This window comes from Anabrus simplex, chromosome 1 (assembly GCF_040414725.1).
Source record: "Anabrus simplex isolate iqAnaSimp1 chromosome 1, ASM4041472v1, whole genome shotgun sequence".
Taxonomy (NCBI): Eukaryota; Metazoa; Arthropoda; class Insecta; order Orthoptera; family Tettigoniidae; genus Anabrus; species Anabrus simplex.
Genome location: NC_090265.1, coordinates 1329260838 through 1329284040, shown reverse-complemented (window position 1 = coordinate 1329284040; position 23203 = coordinate 1329260838). Strand labels below are relative to the sequence as shown.

The window sequence follows — 23203 nt, the reverse complement described above, 5'->3', positions numbered from 1 at the left end:
CTCACAGGATCCGGTGTTTCAACATGGCTACGGCCGTTGGCAATGGGAGAAGAGAGAGTGCCCCAAAAAAAAAAAGTATTTTCAGAGAAGTTAACAGGAAAGAAACCACGAGGAAGACCCCGAAAGAGATGGACAGATTTAGTGTGGGAGTGCATAGAGAAGAGGGGAGGAAAACCAGAAGATGTACTTTAAAAAGGAGAAGAAAGGTGGTGAGACAGGCAGTGATGGAGGTCCTCAATTCACAACCCGACCTGGGAAGCTGGAAACGGGAAATGAAGATGATGAGGAGTCGGGAACGAAACTATTTTTAAAAGGTTCAAAAAGACAGGATCTCAAATGCTCTCGGACTCAACTGCAGTGCATGGCTGACGAGATGGCAGTGAAGATGACACCACTTGGAATGACGACATGCTGGTACGGCGCTGGTAGCAGGGAAGTTAGTGGTGCAAGACAATTAAAATGAAAGCAGTGATCAGGATTACTGTCGTGTACCAACCTCCTCAGGGGCTTGAACCGGCGGACTGTCAGATGAACGGCAGCCGGGATTCGCAGCCGAGATTCGATCTCAAGGTGTCAAGGGAAACAAACTAGTATTAGAATAATAATCAGTGATATGAGACACCTTGTAGTATCAGAGTAATTGTATAATAATTATAGTCAGTTTTAATAATTAGAAAGAAGAAGGAATCTTTCAATAAGTTACAGAGCCTTAGTAGGGCCGAGAGCTTGGGAAATGCACCTACGAAAACATGTTGACAAGAACGGATGTTTACTTGTGTATCGACAAACAGAGTTGGTATGTGAGCCGGGCGGCCGGCGAGCTGGCAAAGAAACAAAGCCAGTACAGTTGCACTTTAGAGACAAGGAAAGAGAAGTGCAAAGTGAGACAGAGTTACACCTACAATTACCTCCCTACTTTCCACTCGGCAGGACAGGTAATACGTCAACATCCAACAGCCTGGTGACCAACCTACTAGAACGTCTCGCAGGACAGGTAGGTCACGACATTACTGTGTGGCAGGCCTACTGCTCAACTGACAAACTGGCCACTGAGTTATTATGTATCAACATTACATAATATGATAATACGATATCCGTGTCCCTTTTCTCTACGGGGTCGAGTATGAAGTAAGACAAATCTTCACAGCGGGTTTTTACGACTGTATGCCCTTCCTGACGTCAGCCTCATCAGATAAATTAATGAGATGAAACTAATGATGTGATATGAGTAACTAAAATGGATTATATTTACTTTATACGTAGACCTAAAAGTTGTGTTGACTGCTTATTGACTTTTTACATTTAGAAATACTGCCTTCCAACGAAAATAGCTAGTATAACTCAAATACATTCGTAGGTTTGTTACAGAACATTGTAGAATGTTTACATGCACAATATATAGCTCTTTATAGCCTAGAAGTCATGTGTTCACTTCACAAAATTTGAGGTTATTGCATATTGGAAACCTCCTTTACATTTTTTTTCTGTTAAAGTGGGGAAAAAAAAGGGCTCTAACGCACGAGTAAATATGGTATCCTATTGCCCCGCCATCTATAGCAGAATGTAAAATTGTACAGTAGAAGTCCGTTACAGTGAGAATTTAGAACAGCAAAAAATGTACTCACTATAGCGACCTAGGGAGAGTCTCTGCGATCACCTCGAGACTCTGGCTAAATGGGTGTGTGATGTGATTATAAGAACTCGCCAAGAGAGTTCTATCAGCCTCTCACACCTCAATTCTTCCATTTCTACCTACACGCAGTGTCGCTGTTAAGCCGAGCAACCCAGTGGAAGGTTGGGTATCCAATCCCAGCAGGAAACTGGGTTGGTTAGTGGACAGGAATGGTGGTTCAGAAGAAGGCAACGGGAAACCACCACTGTTATTTTCCCAAGACAACCTCATGGCTTTACTCAATCTCAAATTAGATTATGAAGTAAGTCCCCCAGTTGGCTCTCCAGGAGGGGGGGGGGGGGGCAATAATTCCATTGTGGAGATTTATCTCCCGTATGCAGTTATCAGACTGTGCCTCTTATAAGGGCTTCTGATAAGTTCACCTGCATACACCCCAGCGTCAGTGGGTAGGGTCTGACACATCCCACTCTGATGAGTCTAGTGTCAGACCTAAGGCAAAACACTGGTTAATAGAGCAAACGCCTGAAAAGCTGTACATCTGATATGTTTTTGATATTTTTGACATGCTCTATTGGTGAAAAATATCTAATTCCCTCCATGGGAATTTAGAATTTTCCATTCGGAATTGCTAGGTGGGCAATAATTCCATTGTGGAGATTTATCTCCCGTATGCAGTTATCAGACTGTGCCTCTTATAAGGGCTTCTGATAAGTTCACCTGCATACACCCCAACGTCAGTGAGTAGGGTCTGACCCATCCCACTCTGATGAGTCTAGTGTCAGACCTAAGACGAAACGCTGGTTAATAGAGCAAACGCCTGAAAAGCCTTACATCTGATATGTTTTTGACATTATCGCCTTCGAATGTCGACGAAAGAACTCGCTAGCGGACATAGCGAGGAAACAATACCGAAGGTAATCGATCGCATGCAATAAAATCGCTGGGGGTGCATAAATATCAGTAACAGAAAAAAATCGCGAGCACTTAATCACTCGTAATAACAGATGCATCGATGATATGGCTCTCGCTGTAACCGAAGGACGATACACGGTTTAATACAGGAATTTTGAAGGGACAGAAAAAATTGGCGCTATAACGGAATTCTCGTTATATACTATACTCACTATAGCGAACTTCTAGTATATTAATATACAGTGCTCTAAGAAATTACAGCTTGCGCAGTACATCGCGGGCATCAGTGTTTGTTTATTACTTAACTGTCACGACAATTTCTTCGTCCAAACAGACTTAATGCAATACAAAAAAATTAAATGGTGCTGAGAAGGTGGCAGCCACCCATGAGGTAGTAAATGCTTATTAAAAAAACAATGTGAAATAGCAAGAAAATTTGGAATCCCCCAGAATACATTGTCTACTTCACTGTTCACTGAAATATAAGGGCAAAATTATTGACATTTTATGCATATCTTACATAAAAAAATTTAAAAAGTTGAAACCTGTGTAATTTGAAATAATGTCTAATTCAATTCTATTGTCAGTCCTTTCTACTCTGACTTAACCAAGTTGAACTGTACTATACTTTAAAAATCTTTAAATAATAACAGGCTTGAAACAACAGAGTAATCAAATGTCATGAAGTAAAACGCACTTATATTTTCTTGCTTAATGTGCTTATTACAGGAAATCCTTAATAGACAAATATAGAAAAGGGACATCTCTGGTTATTTATTAGAATATGCTTCACTGGATGACCAAATCACTCAATAGAAACTATGGAAGTCACCTTATTTCACCAGTTTTGCATGGCTAAATGAAACAATACTACATTGAAATATAAAGTTTTACCTGCCAGCCCATGGTTCATCTCCAGCACCATGAATGATAAGTGTGTTATAGGAAGAAGATGATACATCAAGGCTACTACGATTTGAACTGAGATTCTCCTGTCCCTGAGGTTCTTGTCGTGGAGTATGTCGGATCACATACCGTTCCTCGTTACTAAGATTTTCGTTTGAAGTCGACACATCTGTTTCACTACCACTAAGGCTCTGAGGGAATCCACCTATTAAAAATAAGAAGTTATTTGCATTGTTATAGCTTACATGTTACAACAATAAAAGTTAATATACAGAATTTTACATAATTAGCATGTCACTTACTGACACAAAAACCAAGTGGACCCTTGGACAGAAGAATTAACATCAAATGTATGCATCATCCTCCTCCCCCTTTCCCCTTATCCATCTTCTGCCAGGTCAGGGTATTTATGGCACTTCTCCACCTTCCTCTTTCCTTCCACCATCCCTCTTCCATCATTTTGTCCCAATCCAGGTTTCTTCTTCTAGCACTCCTCATTATTGAATTAATCCACCTTGTTCTAGGTCTCCCTCTCGCGCTCTTTCCCTCAAACTTCATTTCCATCATCTGTTTTAGTATTCTTCTTTCCTCCATCCTCTTTAAATGTCCAAACCATCTCACTTTACTCCTATCAATTCTCTCATTTAGGTTTTCCATTCCAACCTCCTTTCTCACATCTTTGTTCCTCAATCTGTCTTTCCTATCATACTTCTTAAGTATTTCATTTTGCTGGCTTGAATTCTACACTGACTGAGCAAATGTCATGGGATAGCGGAGCACTGATGAGCAGGTGTGTTGTCTGCGCACCACACGCCCCCTGTGCCAGTGGCAGTTGTATAAGAGACCTTGTGAGCAGTGGCTGTGCATGTGACAGGTGTAACATAGAACGATGTCGTGAGCTGACATCGTTTGAACGGAGTATGGTGGTCGGTGCCCAACGGATGGGAAGTGCGATTTCAGAACTGGTGCGGGAATTCGGCTTCACACGATCAACCGTATCCAGGGTGTATCGCGAATGGTTGAATGCGGGTGTCACCGTCCACAACAGACGAACGACCTGCCGTCCAGCCACCCTCGATGACCGTGACCGGCGACGTGAGACAGATTGTCAATAGTGACAGACGGGCAACCATGCAACAAATCAAGGCTCAATTCAACACAGGCCATGCTAGACACGTCTCCCAGTGGACAATCCATAGGAATATGGGTTCTATAGGGTATGGGAGCAGGCGCCGCACGCGGGTGCCACTGTTAACCCAACGTCATCAGGCACAACGACACGCATTTGTCGCCAGTCACCAGGGATGGACACTGGAACAATGGCGTAATGTGATATGGTCGGACGAATCACGATTTCAACTGCACCATGCTGATGAGAGGCACCGTGTATGGTGCAGACCACATGAAGCGATGGATCCCGCCTGCCTCAAAGGTGTGATCCAGGGTACTGGTGTCTCTGTTATGGTCTGGGGTGCATTTTTCTGGTATGGAATGGGCCTCCTAGTTGTTCTGGAAGAGACTTTGAATGGTACGCGGTATGTTGAGCTGCTCGGAGACCATCTCCACCCATCACCCATTTTTGGCCTTCCAGCGCCCAGACGGTTCTGCGGTGTTTCAAGATGATAACATACTGCCACACTGCTCCCACGTCGGCCGGTAATGGTTCCAGGAACATGCAGCGGAGGTTCAACGACTGCCATGGCCACCCAGGAGCCATGATATGAACCCTATCGAGCATATCGGGAATGTCTTGGAACGCAGGCTCCGTGCCATGGATCCTGCACCCATGAACAGACCAGCATTGGCGGCCGCTCTGCAAACAATTTGGTGTCAGCTGCATCCAGCCCCGCTATGAACCCTATCGAGCATATCTGAGATGTCCTGGAACGCAAGCTCTGTGCCATCGATTCTGCACCCACGAACAGACCAGCATTGGCGGTCGCTCTGCAAATGATTTGGTGTCAGCTGCGTCCAGAGGACTACGAGGGACTTGTCGACTCACTTCCACGGCGTCTCACTGCAGTTCGCAGGGCCAGAGGAGGCCCCACACGCTATTAGGTGACTATCCCATGACATTTCCTAAGTCAGTGTACTCTCCTCAATACTTGCCACTGTCCAAGTCTGAGCCGCATGACTCAATATGGGTACATAATACATTTTGTACATTATCAACTTACACTACCTTAGTACTTCTTTAATCCAGACAAGGTTTCTTACACTCCGGTAGAATGCACTGCCCTGTTGCACCCTTTTGCTAATCTCCATGTTCAGCCCTGTATTCTGCATTAATTCATTCCCTTGGCATTTGAAACTGTCAACAATTTAAAGGCTTTGATCACCACTTTTCACGATGTCTTTCACTTGTCTTTCTCTTCTTGTTATCACTATCGTCTTGGTTTTCTCTGCGCTGATTTTCATACCATACTTTTCAACTTTCTCGTTCAGTGCATCAAGTTATTCTTGTACTTCTTTGCTGTTCATTCCCCAGACCACAATATTGTCTACAAATAGTAATCACTTCATCTCCCTATTCCCATATGCTTCCTTTTTCTCCTTTAAAATTTCGCCTATAACCATTAAAAACAAAAGAGGTGACAGAACACTCCAGCACATTTTCCAAAAGGATGATTGTTGTTTAAAGGGGACTAACATCTAGGGCATCGGCCCCATATTCCATTATAAAATATTTTATTGGTGGTGGTGCCGATTTTTGTTTTAAGAGGAAGTACGAGGTAATCATCCCCTCTGACAAATTAGTGGAAAATAAATTTAAAATAAAAACAAAATTATTTATTCAACAAAAGAATTTGGAAATGCAGTACAAAATAAAATAATAATTTAATTAGGCCAAAAAATTACTAACGAATCAAAAGGGAACGTGTATTCCCTGAGTAACAGTACACTTGTAATTTATATACCCTTGATTAATCATCTGTTGCACATAAAGCAGATGACGAGATCAGCAGTAGTTGTGTCATCGGCTAGTATGCATTCGAGTGTTTCCTGCAGGCTGAGGCTCCGTCTTAGGCCAGAAAGATCGGCGCACTCTGTGAGGATGTGGGCCACGGTGAAGTTGGCACCACAAGAACACACAGTGGGTAGATCAGAAATGACCTATCCTCAGCCTACACAATACTATGGCCTCTCTTCGTGAAGGCCAGAAAGAGGACCGCCACACGGTAGTTGTCTTCTTAATTGCTCTCAGGTTGTTGGGAGGACGCCAAGATGGTTCGACGTAGCTGGGAACAAATATCTTTAGCAGGTACATTACAGGTCTTGGAGGTAAAAGTACCGCTTCCTTTGCAGCTTCATCCGTAAGTTTGTTTCCCACAATCCCAACATGGTTCGGAAGCCATGTGAAAGTGATTCTGGTGCCAGCATCACTTAACCTGGCTAGAAAGTCATGAATCTGCTCTACCAGTGGGTGTTGCGAGAAACAGGCTTCAACAGACTGCAGAGAGCTTAACGAGACAGTACACATACGAAAGTGACTTCTTTCGTAACCCAGTGCAAACTGCAGAGCCTCTAAGATGCGTATAAAGTTTCACGGTATACACACTACATACACTAGGAAGCGAGATCTTCGTGCTCGTATCATCGGTGACGAAAGAGCAACCGACATTATCTGCGATTTTAGAACCATCCACGAACATATGTTTCGCGGCCGGATATTGGTGAATGAAGTCTTGGAAATACCTCCGATAAACGGAGGAATCCGTGTTCACCTTGGGTCCACGGAGTAGTTACGGTTGCAGAACTAACCATGGAGGTACCTCGCTGCAAGTTTGTTCAAGACAACCACCGATATAGATATTCAAATCACGACACAAGCTATCAATTCGAAACCCAGCCGGCCACGTGGCATTCGGCCGGTTTTGGTAAATCTGGTGGTATTGGGTACTAAAGATGTATTGATAGCCTGGATGTAGCGGCATTTCATGAAGTTTGGCAGTGTACGTGAGCAGTAACTGCTGCCTCCTTATCCATAAAGGTGGAACTCCTGCTTCAGCGAGTAGGCTGGGAATGGGGCTAGTACGGAAAGCTCCCGTTGCCAGCCTAACTCCACTAGGGTGAATACTGTCTAAAAGACTCAGCATAGATTTTGATGCTGAGCCATAAGCCACACTCCCATAGTCAATTCGGGAGAGGACCGTTGCTGTTTAAAATCGTAGCAGCACCGCACAGTCAGCCCTCCACGAAGTGCCACTGAGAAACTTAAGCATGTTAAGTCTCTTCATGCAGGCAACCTTCAACTGACGGATGTGGACCTGCCATGTTAGTCTCTTATCAAAATGGAGACCCAGGAATCTGCAGGTGTCTACCACTGGTAAGACACTGTTTTGCAAGCAGAGCTCTGGTTCAGGATGTACAAGTCAATGTCGACAGAAGTGTACAACGGAGGTTTTCACCGCTGAAAATCAAAAACCATGTTGCAGGGCCCATCTGTCGACTCAGTTAATAGCTTGCTGTAGCTGTCTCTCAGCAAACGCCACCCTTCTGGAGCTGTAATGTAGAGCTAAGTCGTCTACTTATCCCTTTCAGACCTGAAAGAAAACTGGAGGTGTGAATTTTTGTTTGTACGTCAAGAACTGACTAAAATGCTCCTCAATACACATATTAATAGTTTATTTTACAAAATAAAAACTAACATCCGAAAAACAGGACCCACACAATTGTACGTTTCAAAATTCAAAACCTCGTTGTATCACGTACGATGGTGTAGCTTCAAAATTTACGTTCACTAACCAATGCACACACTTCATTGAATATATTCCGGTATTCAGTAAAGCTTCTAGATTAATATAAACGCAGTAAATAAATACTTACTTTCGGCACTACTGCTTCCTGCCATCTCGCCGATCAACTGTGCTTTTTAAACTCTTCTTCCTTCGCCCTGGCGGTCAAGCGCATACTAAAATCAATTGAAATACACGCCACGTGTCCTGCACAATCACTGCAGTCCGGTGTAGCGCCGAAAAAACATCAAATACGGTCAGGGATAACTAAAATACGAACCCGCACAATTGTGCATACTCGGTCTGAAAGGGATACAGCGATGGAACGACTGAGGGCCCAGCAGCGGCAACTATGCCGTTGATGGCGATTGCGAACAACGTGACACTCAGTACAGAACCCTGAGGTACTCCATTTTCCTGAACGTCATATTGAGAAAATGCATTCCGTACTTGGACTCGGAAGAGCCGGAAAGACATGAAGTTCTCAATAAATGTTGGCAAATTTCCCCAAAATCCCCACTGGTGTAGAGTGGAGAGAATTCCATATCGCCAGGTAGTATCGTAAGCTTTCAGCAGGTCAAAAAACACGGCGACTACGCGTTCCTTCCGGAGAAAGGCCTCCTGAATGGCGCTCTCCAGTCTGACCAGATGGTCAGTGGTAGACCGATGAGAGTGAAGCCCACACTGGTTAGTTAGACAAGAGACCTTCCTTTTCCACGGCCCACACAAGACGTCGGTTAACAATCCTTTCAAATAGCTTACAAAGGCCATTTGTAAGGCATATTGCCCTGTAACTATCCAGGAGTTTTGGATCTTTACCAGGCTTGGGAATTGGTATCACAATTCCTTCACGCCATTGAGATGGAAACACTCCCTCACTCCATATTCTGTTGAATAGGGTGAGGATATCCTTGAGATATCTGTCACTCAAATGCGGTTTTTGTCCGGTCCAGGAACCGTGTCTTTGCATGGCGCAAGTGCAATCAGCAACTCCCGCTCCATGAAAGGCATGTTGTAGGGATGTGAAGTACTAGAGGTAAAAGAGAGATGGTGTGCCTCTGCTTCATGCTTAATTGGTAGAAATGCAGGGTCGTATTTCCCAGAGCTGGACATATCTACAAAATATGACGCGATGCGGTCTGCAATGATTGAAGGAATCATAGCAACATCTCCATTAATGGAGATACCGGGGACTGAGGACACACTCTGTACTCCGACAAAATGGCGGAGTTTTGTCCACACTTGTGATGATGGGGTATGTGCCGTCATGGAAGACACATACTTTTCCCAAGTAGCTTTCTTACTTTCTCGAATAAAAAAATGGGTTTTCGCGCGCAGACGCTTGGTGATATGATTGTCCATCGTAGGATTCCGACGATCGTGCTTAAAAGCCCGACGGTGATCACGTATGGCTGCTGCAATTTCGCCCGTCCACCATGGGACCTGTTTCCGGTGACGAATACTAGATGAGGATGGAATTTTTTCCTCTGCAGCAGTCAAACTTCCAGTAGTAATGGAAGAAACGTGGTCGTCAACAGACTCCAGTATATCTTCAGCCATCACTGCTCGTTTTGAAAATTCTGGCCAATTTTCCCGCCGAAGTAACAAGTGCTTGTGTACTTTGGACTGTCTTTGATTCAAGAGAGATAGAATTATTGGAAACTGGTCACTATCACAGAGGTCGTCGTGTAATTGCCACCGTAGCAGGGGAACTAGTGCACGGCTGCACAAAGTGACATCCAGGTGTGAGAATGTGCCATGCGTGCTGCTGAAATGTGCCGGTTCCCCTGTATTAAGCATGCAAAGATCAAACAGGTTGATCAGTCGCTCAAGCATCCTCCTCCTAGCACAGGAAGGCAGAGAATTAATGTGTTACGGGCAAATGCTGGGGCTGTACCTTCGCAAAATACATGCGCGAGAGAGGAAACTCATTGGACAGACTACGTGCATTTCCACTACCTTAATTAAGAGGCCACGGTCGCTTCCTTCCCACTCCTAGCCGTTTCCTATCCCATCGTCGCCATGACCTATCTGTATCGGTGCGACGTAAAGCAGCTTGTAAATTTATTTTTACGTTTGTAGTTTGAGATTTGCTATGCCTAACAAAAATGTGACAATATCAGCAGTTCCCTTACACAGTATTTTCTGCCGAGTATTAAGAGCTGAAAACGTTTATTTTTTTCCTTACATCCTCAACCATAATCTCCTTTAATATCATTCACTATCTCGCTATATTTCCTTAATCGCAAATACCGTAGTTAGATATGCATACACATTTATATTTCATCCAAGTTCTTTTATGAAAGATTATAAAATTTCTTTGATACAAGTTATTTAAATCATAGTTCCTTAACAGTGAAATACAAGCCTAAGGCTTGGAGGCAAATATCCCTCCCTAACCAATTAAAACGAATATAAACCATGTGTGTGTATTTCATACTTTACTGATTTTTTAAATACTTGTTGTACCGTGTTCCGTTTTCTATATATATTGAATTTCATTGGTGTTTCAGTAATTTACCCTTTCCTTTTTTGCACGAATCTACAAACAACTAAACAGGGCAAGGTAATACTAAATATGCACCAAACTCTTTGTTTACACGTCAGATTGCTGTCCAGGAAGTGTTCCAACACGATCAAGTTTGGGACCAGTCGCTGACCAATCCCAAACCGGCGCATGCGCACAGGGCGATGCATGAATCCGCCGGTGACTGTCAGAAACTCATGTGTTGGAACGAACCTATTGTGTGGATAGGTAAAGCTTCAAATTCAGAACAATTCCTTGCCCTTCGCTCAGTCCATTACCTGCCAGGTTCCACCGTCTTTATCGGTATTTTTGTTGTCATCATCACCATCGACGACAATGAGTGGTTCAATTTCCATTGTCTCCTCAGAAGAAGGAGATGCGGTGACTGGGCACTCTGCGGACGGTGATCTCATTGATCTGGAACAGTGGGCCTTCTTCCTGGGAGAACTAGGTTCTCCAGAAAGTGATCAAGCAAGAGGGCATCAGGGCCTCTCGTTCCTGCCCACCGTTTCCGTCTTTTTAGGAGGAGAACCGGCAGATGGCTTGCCAGATTTCTTTGGGGATCCTGTGACCCCCGACTGAGTTGGAGAAGGCTTCTTCTTCAACTTCCTAAGGGAGCTCTGTGGCTTCACCTTCTCCTTCTTCATATTCTGGGCATTCGAAGGAGGGCTGGATTTTCCAGCCCTATTTGGGGAAGCCTTTCCCCCGCCCGTTGGGAGAGGACTTCCCAGCCGAACATTCCTGGTAAGGACCTTTCACAGGCAATGTCAGCAATAACGCACGTTTTGATTTTTCTGCTGGTAAAACTCCAGTTTCTTTAGTGATTACATTTTGTTGCTGGCTTTGACTTTTCGATGCATTTTCAGTACTGGTGTTCTGTACAAAACTCTGTGGAGTGATCTGCACGTTTGCGACCTTTTCAGCGAAGGAGATGGAGAACTCCGGAGCAGCCACAGACTTCAACTTCCTCTGGGCGTCTGAATAAGATAGCTTATCCAGCGTTTTTATCTCCTGGATCTTCTTTTCCTGCTTGAATGTGGGGCACTCCTTTGAGATTGGAGCATGTGCACCCGGGCAGTTGACGCACACAGGTGGTGGTGTGCAGTCAACCCCAGAGCTTGCACTTCCCACATATTTTGCAGGTCGTCGTACCTGTACATCGCAGTGAGGTGTGGTCAAACTTTTGACAGTTATAACACCTCAGTGGTGCTGGAATATGCGGATGAACGGTCAGACAATACATTGCTAATTTTATCCGTTCAGGTACGGTCTCAGCGTCAAAGGTAAGGATGAAAGCACCCGTATCGAGTAGCTTATCACCCACACACCTCTTCAACTTCTTCATGTCGGTTACACCCCAAAGTGCCAGGTACCGGATCATAGTATCATCGGAAGACTTAACCAAATCCCTCTGGAATATAACTCCCTTGCAGGAGTTAAGGGTTTGGTGCTTCTCGATTTTTCACCTCTACCTTTCCGAATCACTTAGCTTTAAGTAGCTGCCTGGATTGTTCAATCGTAGATGTCTTTATAAGTACGGATCCACCACGGAGCTTGCGCATCTTGTCGACTTCACCAGCAACAATTTCTTCGATCGAATTGCTGATCATGAAAGGACATTCATCAAGAAAACTCTTACCATCGACCCTGGAAGCAACAAGACGTTTGTCACTTACATAATCCACCGGAACTGGAGTATACTGCTTACGTTTCTTACCTATTTTTGACGCCGTTTTTTGAAGGGTGCCATCCTTTGAAAAAGAGAGAGGTTCTGTTTTCAGTCCCATGAGTACCTGGGATAAGAAGGCAAGTCTATATACTCTAGAGGGGCCCGGTATCTGGAGGGGGTTGCTAACAACTACTCTCCCAGTAGCCATGCATCACCTCGCCACAACCCGAAACTTGTGATTGGGGGAGGATAAAACCTCCGTACTAACCTATTCTACCCGAGGCAGAGAAGGTGGCCGGCCAGACATGAAGAGGAATGAAATTTAAGAAGGTGAGAATAGAAGGGTAGAAACAGTGATGAAGAATAAAGAGCACAGACACCTCTCAGGCAACTCGGGTGACACATTGTTAGTCTGGCCCTACACCGAGGCCAATCCAGCATGGGAAACCCTGAGCTGGCACAGCAAGCGCACAAGCCCCCACACCAACGTCAAGGTCATAGTGTCCCTAGAGGGGGATTTTTATGATTTACTCTTTAATATACTGTATATTTGTCCAATGCACACTTCACCACTAAAGTTATATAGCTCTATTATTTATGAAAAATGAGAAACAGCATTAAGGGTAATTTGTAGAAAATATTATTTAAACTTGTTCTAAAAACAATGAAGTGCACCCTTTTGTTTGCAAAGTGTAAATAAACCTCAGTGTTGTATCATCTAACCAAGAAATCTCTATGATAATGTGTTCCTTTCAATTGTGCTTGTACACGATAACTCATTTCCTGATGGGCTTAGTTTCAACTTTCTCAGAATGTAAGTATCTGATCATTGGAAAATTATTAAATACAAGAAAACTTATTATAATCTATTATTGATGGTTGAGGTATTCGCAAATATAAAGACAGGAACTTTCCACCTAATCAATACATTTATTCTATTATAAAGTACTTAAAACATGCTAATATGTCAGTACAAGTTTCAACCCTTTTAGTGGGTCATCTTCAGCTGAAGGACCTATCATCTTAATAACAACAACTTATAATGCTAAAATACAGCTTGTCCTAATTATGAATGACTCATGCTGACATATTAACAAGTTTTAAGTACTTTATAATATAATAAATGTATTGATTAGGTGGAAAGTTCCTGTCTTTATATTTCTGAATACAAAAAAAGTCATTAAATTTTGACAAAACTAGTTTAGATTACAACATCCAAAGTGTGAACTGTAGGACTGAATTCTTTCTTGTAAAAAATAATCAATGTTTGTCTGTCCAATCCTTGTCCCATTTCTCTTCAGGGTCGGGTATGAAGTGAGATGAATCTTTGTAGCGAGTTTTGCCCTTCCTAGTGAAGGTGAGATTGAAAACTGCCCTTTTAGGTAGCACAATGCAACAGCCCACATCTCTATCACACAATGTGTACTTAAGAGGAAATACGAGGGCTGTTTCTTTACTAGTGACAACACAGTTGTACATACACCAGGAAACGAAACCAGTATTTCTTGCTTATACACACATTAGGATGATACCCAACCTACCTCACAGTACATGGACTCATTCATTCAATGCTCTGCAGATGAGCTGTGCTGCGAAGAACGGTGTCATCTGAGAGAGACCGGTCAAACGATTAGTATGCAAGATGTTCTCGAAAGAGAAACAGCGTAGCTGGATTATAATTGATTGTGGCTGCAGCCATATAGCATGACAATGTCACAAAGTTCTTTGTGAGGCATGTGGGGATTTGGTGTTGCCTTAAAGAACCATGGCATGATGGCTCAAAGCCTTCAATGATGGACGACAGCGACAGCAATGTGGATGTTAAAAATTAAATAATTGAAAAAGAGGTTCAACCTATTCAATACATAAAAGAAAGGAATGTAGTGATTCTTTTATGTATTGAATAGGTTGAACCTCTTTTTCAATTATTTAATTTTTAACGTTAATACTTTCAATACGGAACAATAAAATTTTTATCTTTAAAAGCAATGTGGATGGCAAGGCTCGAACAGGTATTTGCAGTACTGCTGTTCATTTTTGGAACATCACCTGCAACTAGCATTAAGCACGAAGCAACGGCACTTTCTGCAGATGCCTCCAGTCATTTTGCAGGACAATGCTCAAGTGCATGTCCTGCAACTGGTGGCTGATGTATATATTTGATGGAGCTGAGAAGTGCTCTATCATCCAATTCAAAAATGAGTTTTATGATAATTTAAATTTCAATTAAATTCCACTTTACATTAATTTTAAATCATATTAAAAGAACTTTTAATTTTAAATAGTCATAGTTCTCGGTATATTCTGTTAATGCAAGTGTATAATTAATACAGGCTTCATACCCTGAGCCCTGCCATGTACAGAAAGGGATTAATTTTAAAAAAATACTTCCCAGACTTGAGCCCCCCTGAGATTTTGATACGACACCAAAGATGAAGGAACTGCTTTGTGGCAACAACTTCCGAACTGTTCCTGAAGTTCTACCGGTGTAAGAACCCTCTATCTGCACCATTCAGAGAACAGGCTCGACAGGGATACAACAGATTCCACATAGCTGGCAATAGGTTCTACACAATGCTGGGAACTATATTGAGGAATTGTAGATATTTTGTCAAGGAGCAAGCCTTAGACTACTGATGAACCTGAAGAGAGAAACCACTTTTAATATGCAATCTATCTGGCAAGAAACTCGACAGAAAGTACTGTATTTGCAAATATATGCAAATGTGACAAACTTAACATTCGATAGGGAGGAAAGCCATTCTAGCATTTTCTGTACCCATGGTGAGAATTATTTTCATTCACACACCATTCTTGATTATCATAATCAAGATGTATAATAATGTTAAAAAATGCTTCAAATCTAGAGCTTATCACTGTTACCCAACTTGGCAGGTTCGATCCTAGCTCAGTCCGGTGATATCTGAAGGTGCTCAAATATGTCAGCCTTGTATTGGTAGATTTACTGGCACATTAAAGAACTCCAATGGGACTAAATTCCAGTACCTTAGTGTCTCCGAAAACCATAAAAGTAGTTAGTGGGACATAAAGCCAATAACATTATTATTATTATTATTATTATTATTATTATCACTGCTAATTTAATTAAGCTTATAAGCCCTATCAATGTTCCCTTCTTCCAGCAGAGAAAGTCTGTGTACACTGTATGATCAAAGCATCCAATCTCAGGTCAAATTAAATATAGTTATAAATAAAATTTCACACATACCTTGCGATGGCAATAGCTGGGTTCTCTGCGCACTATTGCTGAAGGGTATAAATCGGCTTGGTTGCTGCAATGAGCTCATTCTGAGTGAAGTGAAAGCAGGACAACACAGATATTTCAGAGTTCAGACAGATCACCATAAGCTGAGAAATTCACATTGAGAACAAACACCAGTTGATCTGTCTTTAAAATAGAATTCCATTTCATGCTCCTACACTACTATGATAATCAACATCTGTAAACAAATTAACAAAAAGAATTAATCAAACTGAGGTACATATATCATAAAGGGCATGAGGGGGTGCATTAGGAACCTGGAATATAGGATTTCAAGGATCAATGCACAAGGGAGTACAGAAAATTTGTATGGTATATCTGAAGAAAATGTACTAGGAATCTTGTTTAAAAGTATCTATCTACATAAACAAACAACCTATAGTGTCATAAATTATTAAAAATCTATGCAAATTATTCCATTAATAGTTTAGCACAAGCCCGTAAAAACCTTGTGACATAGTTTCTAGCTTCTTATAAAGGCACACATGGTAAAATTCTTGGTCACTGCAAGTGAGATTTTTAAAATGAAAGGCATGCCCGAGTGGTTAGGACTTCATATAAGCCACTAGATCTAGCTCAAAGAAGTCTGGAGAATCCTTCCTAATGAAAATAACCTTCTAATTCCCATTTTTAGAAACATCAAAACAACAAGTCATAATTCAGTTTTTCATAATATTCACAGCACCTTTCCTCACCAGCCATCTCTTTTCCCCACATCCTTTGGCCCCGCCTTAATTCCCCCCTCCCCCTCTCCTTTCTCCGACATCTCCCCTTGCCCCTGCCCCGCCTCTTCTTTTTCATATGAATCTCACAACTGTTAGTATGAGGCACACAATACACCATGCACCACATGCCGCAACGAGAGGTAAGTCTCATATAACCTATGCCATTTGACTAACACGCTCGTTCTCTCTCCTTCTATTCATTAATTTATCTAATTTTATCTATCATTTATTCAGGTTAACTTTGTGGACACCTCAATGAATTGCGAATTTATACCAGCCACAAATTAAGAATGTGTCAGTTTTAACCATATCTTCATGTGCCGTCCTGACAATGTTCAACAGCATTTCAGCATGTTTTTAACAAGCACTACTGGAACATTTCATTTTATTTACGTTGGGCAATGTGGAAACACCATCTAGCAGTTCTGTATCAGCTGGTGGTTAATTGGGTGGCATCCAATGGCTTGCATACTGCTAACACCACTCAAGTAGATTTGGTGACTGATGATCTGACTACAGAATCAACATTTACCAGTTCCCATTTTGCAATTGAAATTGTAATGATTAGCAGTGATGGAACTAACAATTCAATGAATATCAATACAAGAAAGTGTCTGGATGATGAGCATACTCCAGATGCTATGAATTTAGAGCCTAATTTATTTTTCAGATTTTACACTTAGTTCATCCCAGATTTTAATGTTAATTGTGTGTTTGTACATTAGTTTTCATGTCAATTGTGTGTTTTTACATCTTTTTAGTTATGAGATGTATTACATTAAGGCTGAAGATGGCCAGTCCAGGCCGAAACTAGTCCCTAGTTTAGTAATGTAATTCAATAATATTGCATAATCTAGTATTGAAAAAGGTGGACCATACGACATTAATTTAATAATTAGGCCTATTATTGTGTCTTTAAAAATCCAGTTGGAAGTTGCCAGAGCCGATTACATCGGCCGGCTTAAAATTCTCTGATATATATAATTTTGTGGCAACCTATAGTGACGTGCGACAACCTATATTAAAGGGGCTACAAGTTATTGTATGCCTGACCTTGCTTTGGCAGTTCTAAGAGGGTGTTCTAGCGTCCACAAGAGTCAATTTCCGTGTTTAGAAATACTGCTAACCGGTCAGTAAGAGATTGCTCCTTGCAGCAGTGACAGCAAAATGGCAAGTGGTTCACATGATATTTTCTAGCAGGTACCGACGATGATAAATTAATGGAGTATTTGGAACAATGCGAAGTTAACGTGGATGATTTATCAGATAGCGATAGTGAATTTAGTTCAGAGAGGAGTGACAAAATTATACCGGCCATGCCCCCTGGGATCACTGCAGATTAAGAAGAGACATTTCTTTGTTTCCTATGGAACTAAAGCTACTGTGAATATAGTAGTAGATGAAACTAATGATGACTAACATGATGATGATGATAATGCCTCTGGAGAACATTTTACCGAAATTTCTCCCAATGAACCTGACAACGTTCCTCAGCCTCCTATCTCCCTCATGGAAGTTCCTGAACCTAAACATACCCCTCCATCTGATTCGCTGCCCATATCATAATTCAATTTATTATTTACTTTCTCTCTGCTAAACCTTATAGTCACAAAAACTAATCACTACACTGTAATAAGGTGTCACCCTGAATATGGAACCAATAGGAAAACCTACCATTGTTTTGTACTGGAATTCGGTAGACCATTGCATTACCCCTTGGTTTGGTGAAATGATCACAAGGAATAGGTTCCAGCTTCTTTTAACGTTTTCATTTAGTTGACAACAGTAAGCGTTCTCCTCCTGGCTCTCCAAACTATGATCCCTGTGCTTGATTCCAGCCTCCTGTAGATCACGATACTAGGCTATTTAGACATCATTATACTCCTCACCAGCAACTATACAAAAACGAAGATTTAGTTGAAATTAATGCCAGACACACCTACTCCAAAATACGCCAAATAAGCACCATCACAAGTGGGGGATATAATTTTGGATGTTGTGTGACGCAGTTAGTTAAGTATTGTGTTGGGATTTTTATGTACCGAATAGAAAGATCCATTGAAGACGAAAATGAAATAAAAATCAATGGACTGGTCTACACTGTTGTGATGAAACTTCTGTCTCCAGGGAATTATTTTATGAAAGGTTTTTACATTTACGCAGATTATTACTTTACATCAATCCCCCTTGCAAAACATTTATAGTAAGTTGGAACATTTATTACTGGCACTATACAAAGAAACAAGAACTACCAGAGTCTGAAAAAGCCATTTAAATTAGTTTGTAATAAATATTTCAGACGAGCCAATTTTACTAATAGGATCAAAATAGAAAAAAATCTCAGAAAAATCAGGTGGTGCTTGTAAGTACACGCAGAGCTGCAATAGAAACTAAGTGCCTGCAACTGCTAGAAAGAGTAACCAATCGAAGAGGAAACCTAATGTGTTCTTGGACTATAATCGTTATATGAGGGGCTTCGATACAAATGACATGACGGTGTACATTTAGATGAACATAGAACTTTGAAATTCTGGGAAAGAGGTGATGAAGATGATGCTTGTTGTTTAAAGGGGCCTAACATCTAGGTCATCGGCCCCTAATGGTATGAAATGAGACGAAATGTAATGACAAATTAAAAGTCTAAGATCCTCCACTGACCAGAATTCAAAATGTGAGGACGAAGAATGAATGGATGGATATGAATTTAAAACAGTGGATCCGACTCGCAATAACTCACATTCACAGAAACTGGCGTAAAACAATAATACTACTGACCAAAGAACTGCTTCTATAGCACAATACTGAATCGATGATGCTTGTAGTCTAAAGGGGTCCAAAATCCAAGTCATCAGCCCCTCATAATGGTGATATAGATGTTGATTCCCATAGGGAATCTGAAATATTTGTCCTGAATGAGCAAATTTATAATACCAATATAAATGGTCCGTTATTGGACATTATAAATTTTCCAGCTAGCTCATTCTTGGTTGCCAGCGTTTTGCCCTCGTGTGCTAGGGCGGGCTCATCAGTTGATACCTAGCACACCTACCAATACGCTGGCTAGTGCATACCGTGGAGGCCACTGCGTAGGCTAACTGGAGCTACCGGCAGTGCCAATGCACTAAGAGACTTTGTCTCATCACTAAAAATTGATGCCTGCTTGGCCATCAGATGATATAGATGTTGATTCCCATAATGTCCAATAACGGACCATTTATATTGGTATTATAAATTTGCTCATTCAGGACAAATATTTCAGATTCCCTATGGGAATCAACATCTATATCATCTGATGGCCAAGCAGGCATCAATTTTTAGTGATGAGACAAAGTCTCTTAGTGCATTGGCACTGCCGGTGGCTCCAGTTAGCCTACGCAGTGGCCTCCACGGTATGCACTAGCCAGCGTATTGGTAGGTGTGCTAGGTACCAACTGATGAGCCCGCCCTAGCACACGAGGGCGAAACGCTGGCAACCAAGAATGAGCTAGCTGGAAAATTTATAATTTCCAATAACGGACCATTTATATTGGTATTATATTGGTATCCCTCATAATGGTACACTAGGAAAATAGAACCGTGGTATTTGTCATGTTGTGGTACTAATAAAAAGTAGCGTAGACTCATGGTATTCCACACATTATGGTACTACTCACAGGTAATGAAATTCACACATGTAACAGAGACCTATGGTGTTTCGCACATTGCGACACCAATTGCAGGCAACACAAACCTATGGTGTTTATCACATACGTGTACTAACCACAGGGACTCGTACTATCCCGTGGTGTTCCTCATAAGAGTGGGTACTAATCATGGGCAAGCCAGAACCATGGTGTCGCTCACCCATGGTGCCACTCATATAGTGGTACTAAGCACAGGTACTGTAAAAGTCGACAGCGCACTCTTGCTACTAATCACAAACCTATTTTGTACCTAACATAGTGGTACTAAGCGGAAGTAAAAGCGACCTATCGTGTTCCCCGCATGGTGGTACTAATTACAAGTAGTGTCATGGTTTGAATTTGATCATCCCTTGGTCGCCCCTTACAACAGGCTGGGGATACCGTGGGTGTATTCTTCGTCTGCGTCCCCCACCCACAGGGGGTGGGAAAAAGTTGCATTCATTATCATTTCGACAATGGTCTTAAATGCTTATTTGTTGTATTCAGAAAACTGTAACGGAAAGAAAATGACTATAGACTCCAGCTCTACTCCAGCATAATTGAATCTCTGAGTGCTGAATGGTTTGAGAATAGACAAAAAAAATCATGAATATTCCAGTGAATGGCGTAAAACTTTTGTCAGGTAAATTAGAAAGACAGTGCGTTGTATGTAGCTCTCTGCAACAGAGGAAGAGGTCGCGAACTGTGTGCGTCAAGTGCAATAAAGGCCTGCATACTAAATATGCAGCTCTTCATAATTCTCCTAAATAAATAAAAAGTATATGTAAAGTTCTATTTCAACAAAACACACAGATTTTTTTATACAGTGGTGTTAAGCTTAAATATTTTTATCATCTTATATATAGTTTCTATTAGCGTAAATATACAACCATACAACAGTGTTCTCAAACTCTGAACAACAATAAAGTCTTCGTCTCTACAATTTTCGGTGAATAAATTTATTTTGTCATTTTCCTTCTTTTTACTAATGGCATACTATATTTGAATTTCTATTTTTATTGTTTTTCTTTCTCTCGTTCAGAGTAATTATTTTACGGTATTCTGTTCAGAAATAATTTCTCTATCATTATGTAAATGCCTGTCCCTGCGGGCCAAGTGTAGCGTGCCTGCCTCCCACCATGAGGTCATGGGTTCGATTTCCAGCCAGGTCAAGGACTTTTACCTGGGCCCGAGGGTTGGTTCGAGATCCACTCAACCTAAGTGACCCTAAGTGATTACAATTGAGGAGATATACGATGATGAGAGGGCGACCGCGGTTTAGAAAACCAAGAATAATGACCAAGAAGATTTTTCTCATATAGATACTGGAACTGAAAACGAGAAAAGATTTTTCCTGAAAATAAAAACTGTAATATCAACTATTATTTTTTAATAACTCAGAATTATTTTTTATACTATGGAGTCTGCACGCAGAAAATTTCTTGTCAGTATTTGCTCCCAACGTTGTTCAGTTGAGCATTGTGTGTGTGTGCTGTGTAAGACCCGTTTGACACAGTGTGTGTTTAGAGCATTGGTTCTGAACTGCGAACAGGAACATGAACGACCAAAAGATCAATGTACAGTTTTGTTTCAAGCTCGGTAAGACACCGAAAGAAACACATGCGATGCTGGTACGTGTTTATGAAGATCAATCACAAGATCAAGTCGATACATATACACAAATTTTATCGGTGAGTAAAATTGTCTTGTTTTTACGAGTGACATATGTTTGAATTTTTATTTTTCTCGTTCAAAGTAATTATTTTATTGAATTATATTACGAAATACATTCTACATCATTACGTATATTCTTTCATATGTAAATGATTTTTTTCAAAGTAGATATTGAGACAGAAATTGCCAAAATGTTTCTCTTCCTAAAAATAGAGTATTGACAATTATAATATCAACAATAAAACATCTTTGATTCTTTATGTTATTCTGAATCAGTTGTTTATTCCATGTCGCCAACATGTAGAAAATTTCTTGCCGGTATTTGTCATACACCGGTAGATACATGGAAATTTTAAAATACATGTAATTCCACTAAAAACAGCCTGGCACATCAATATTTTAGTTTTGCTTTACATTTATCATCTGGTCTCCGACTGTTGTAGAAAGTGCGATTCACAGCCAGAATAAAAAGGAGATGATCTTTAATGTATTTAACTCTCAAAGGATTAAATGGCAGCTGTTCTGAATACTTTGGCTCCAATGTGACTTGTTCACATGGTCAATCATGTTTTTTAAAAAGATTTCTCCAGAAAGTCTTCAGCAGAAATGATTCATAGAAGGGCTATAGCGATTTCAGATGAAACGAGAAAATTACAATTACAACACATGAAAAAGTACTGGGCAGATCACAAGAACCAAACAGTACAACCTTCAAAGAGAAAGTGAATATGGAAAGACTCAAGTGGTCCATTGTGATATATGAAGTTAACAATAACAAAAACAACAACAATGAAAATGTAGCGTACAGGTGGCATAGAGCTTTCTTACTGAAGTAAAAATTTTATTTTTTCTTTACACTGTGTTAAACTGATCTTACACGACACACACACAAGGCTCAACTGAACAACGCTGGGAGCAGGTGTTCAAAACCTGCTGCTACGCAGGTGCAGTGTTGTGTGCCCCAGTGTTGCCAGATCGTCCGTTCTGACTTCATTCACCGAACTTTATTGTCACAATCTCAATTTGTGATTAGTTTGCAAAACTTCTTCTTACTCAAGTAATGTTTAATTTGGGTCTTACAGTTTACAGTTGAATGCATACGAACATCATTCAGTCTGACCACTCTTCACTTATGCATGAAGAGTGTACATAAAGACGAATGAAATACCTCCTGTAAAGTATCCAGTTTATTCTAGCTACAGTATTCATCAATATTTTAGTTTTGCTTTACATTTATAATCTGGTCTCCGACTATTGTAGAGAAGGTGAATCACAGCCAGAATACAACCTGCGACAATAAAGTTCGGTGAATGAAGTCAGAACGGACGATCTGGCAACACTGGAGACACACAACGCTGCACCTGCGTAGTAGCAGGTTTTGAACACCTGCTCCCAACGTTGTTCAGTTGAGCATCGTGTGTGTGCCGTGTAAGACCCGTTTGACACAGTGTGTGTTTAGTGCATTGGTTCTGAACT

General features: G+C 41.2%; 1 protein-coding gene across 2 annotated transcripts in view; it reads right to left on the bottom strand.

Moving 5' to 3' along the window:
- The window catches only part of LOC136858307 (centrosomal protein of 164 kDa), a 208807-nt gene that overhangs the window by 164820 nt on the left and 20784 nt on the right, over positions 1-23203 (bottom strand). The window contains exons 1-3 of one of the 2 annotated variants that reach the window (XM_067137749.2): positions 18066-18213; positions 15613-15844; positions 3440-3656 (exon numbers count right to left, since the gene is read on the bottom strand). In XM_067137749.2, coding sequence (XP_066993850.1) covers positions 3440-3656; positions 15613-15691 — 296 coding nt within the window. In that variant the 5' untranslated portion in view covers positions 15692-15844; positions 18066-18213. Of the gene's footprint in view, positions 1-3439; positions 3657-15612; positions 15845-18065; positions 18214-23203 lie in introns of those variants that run through there. The other variant, XM_067137748.2, reaches the window with a different exon arrangement.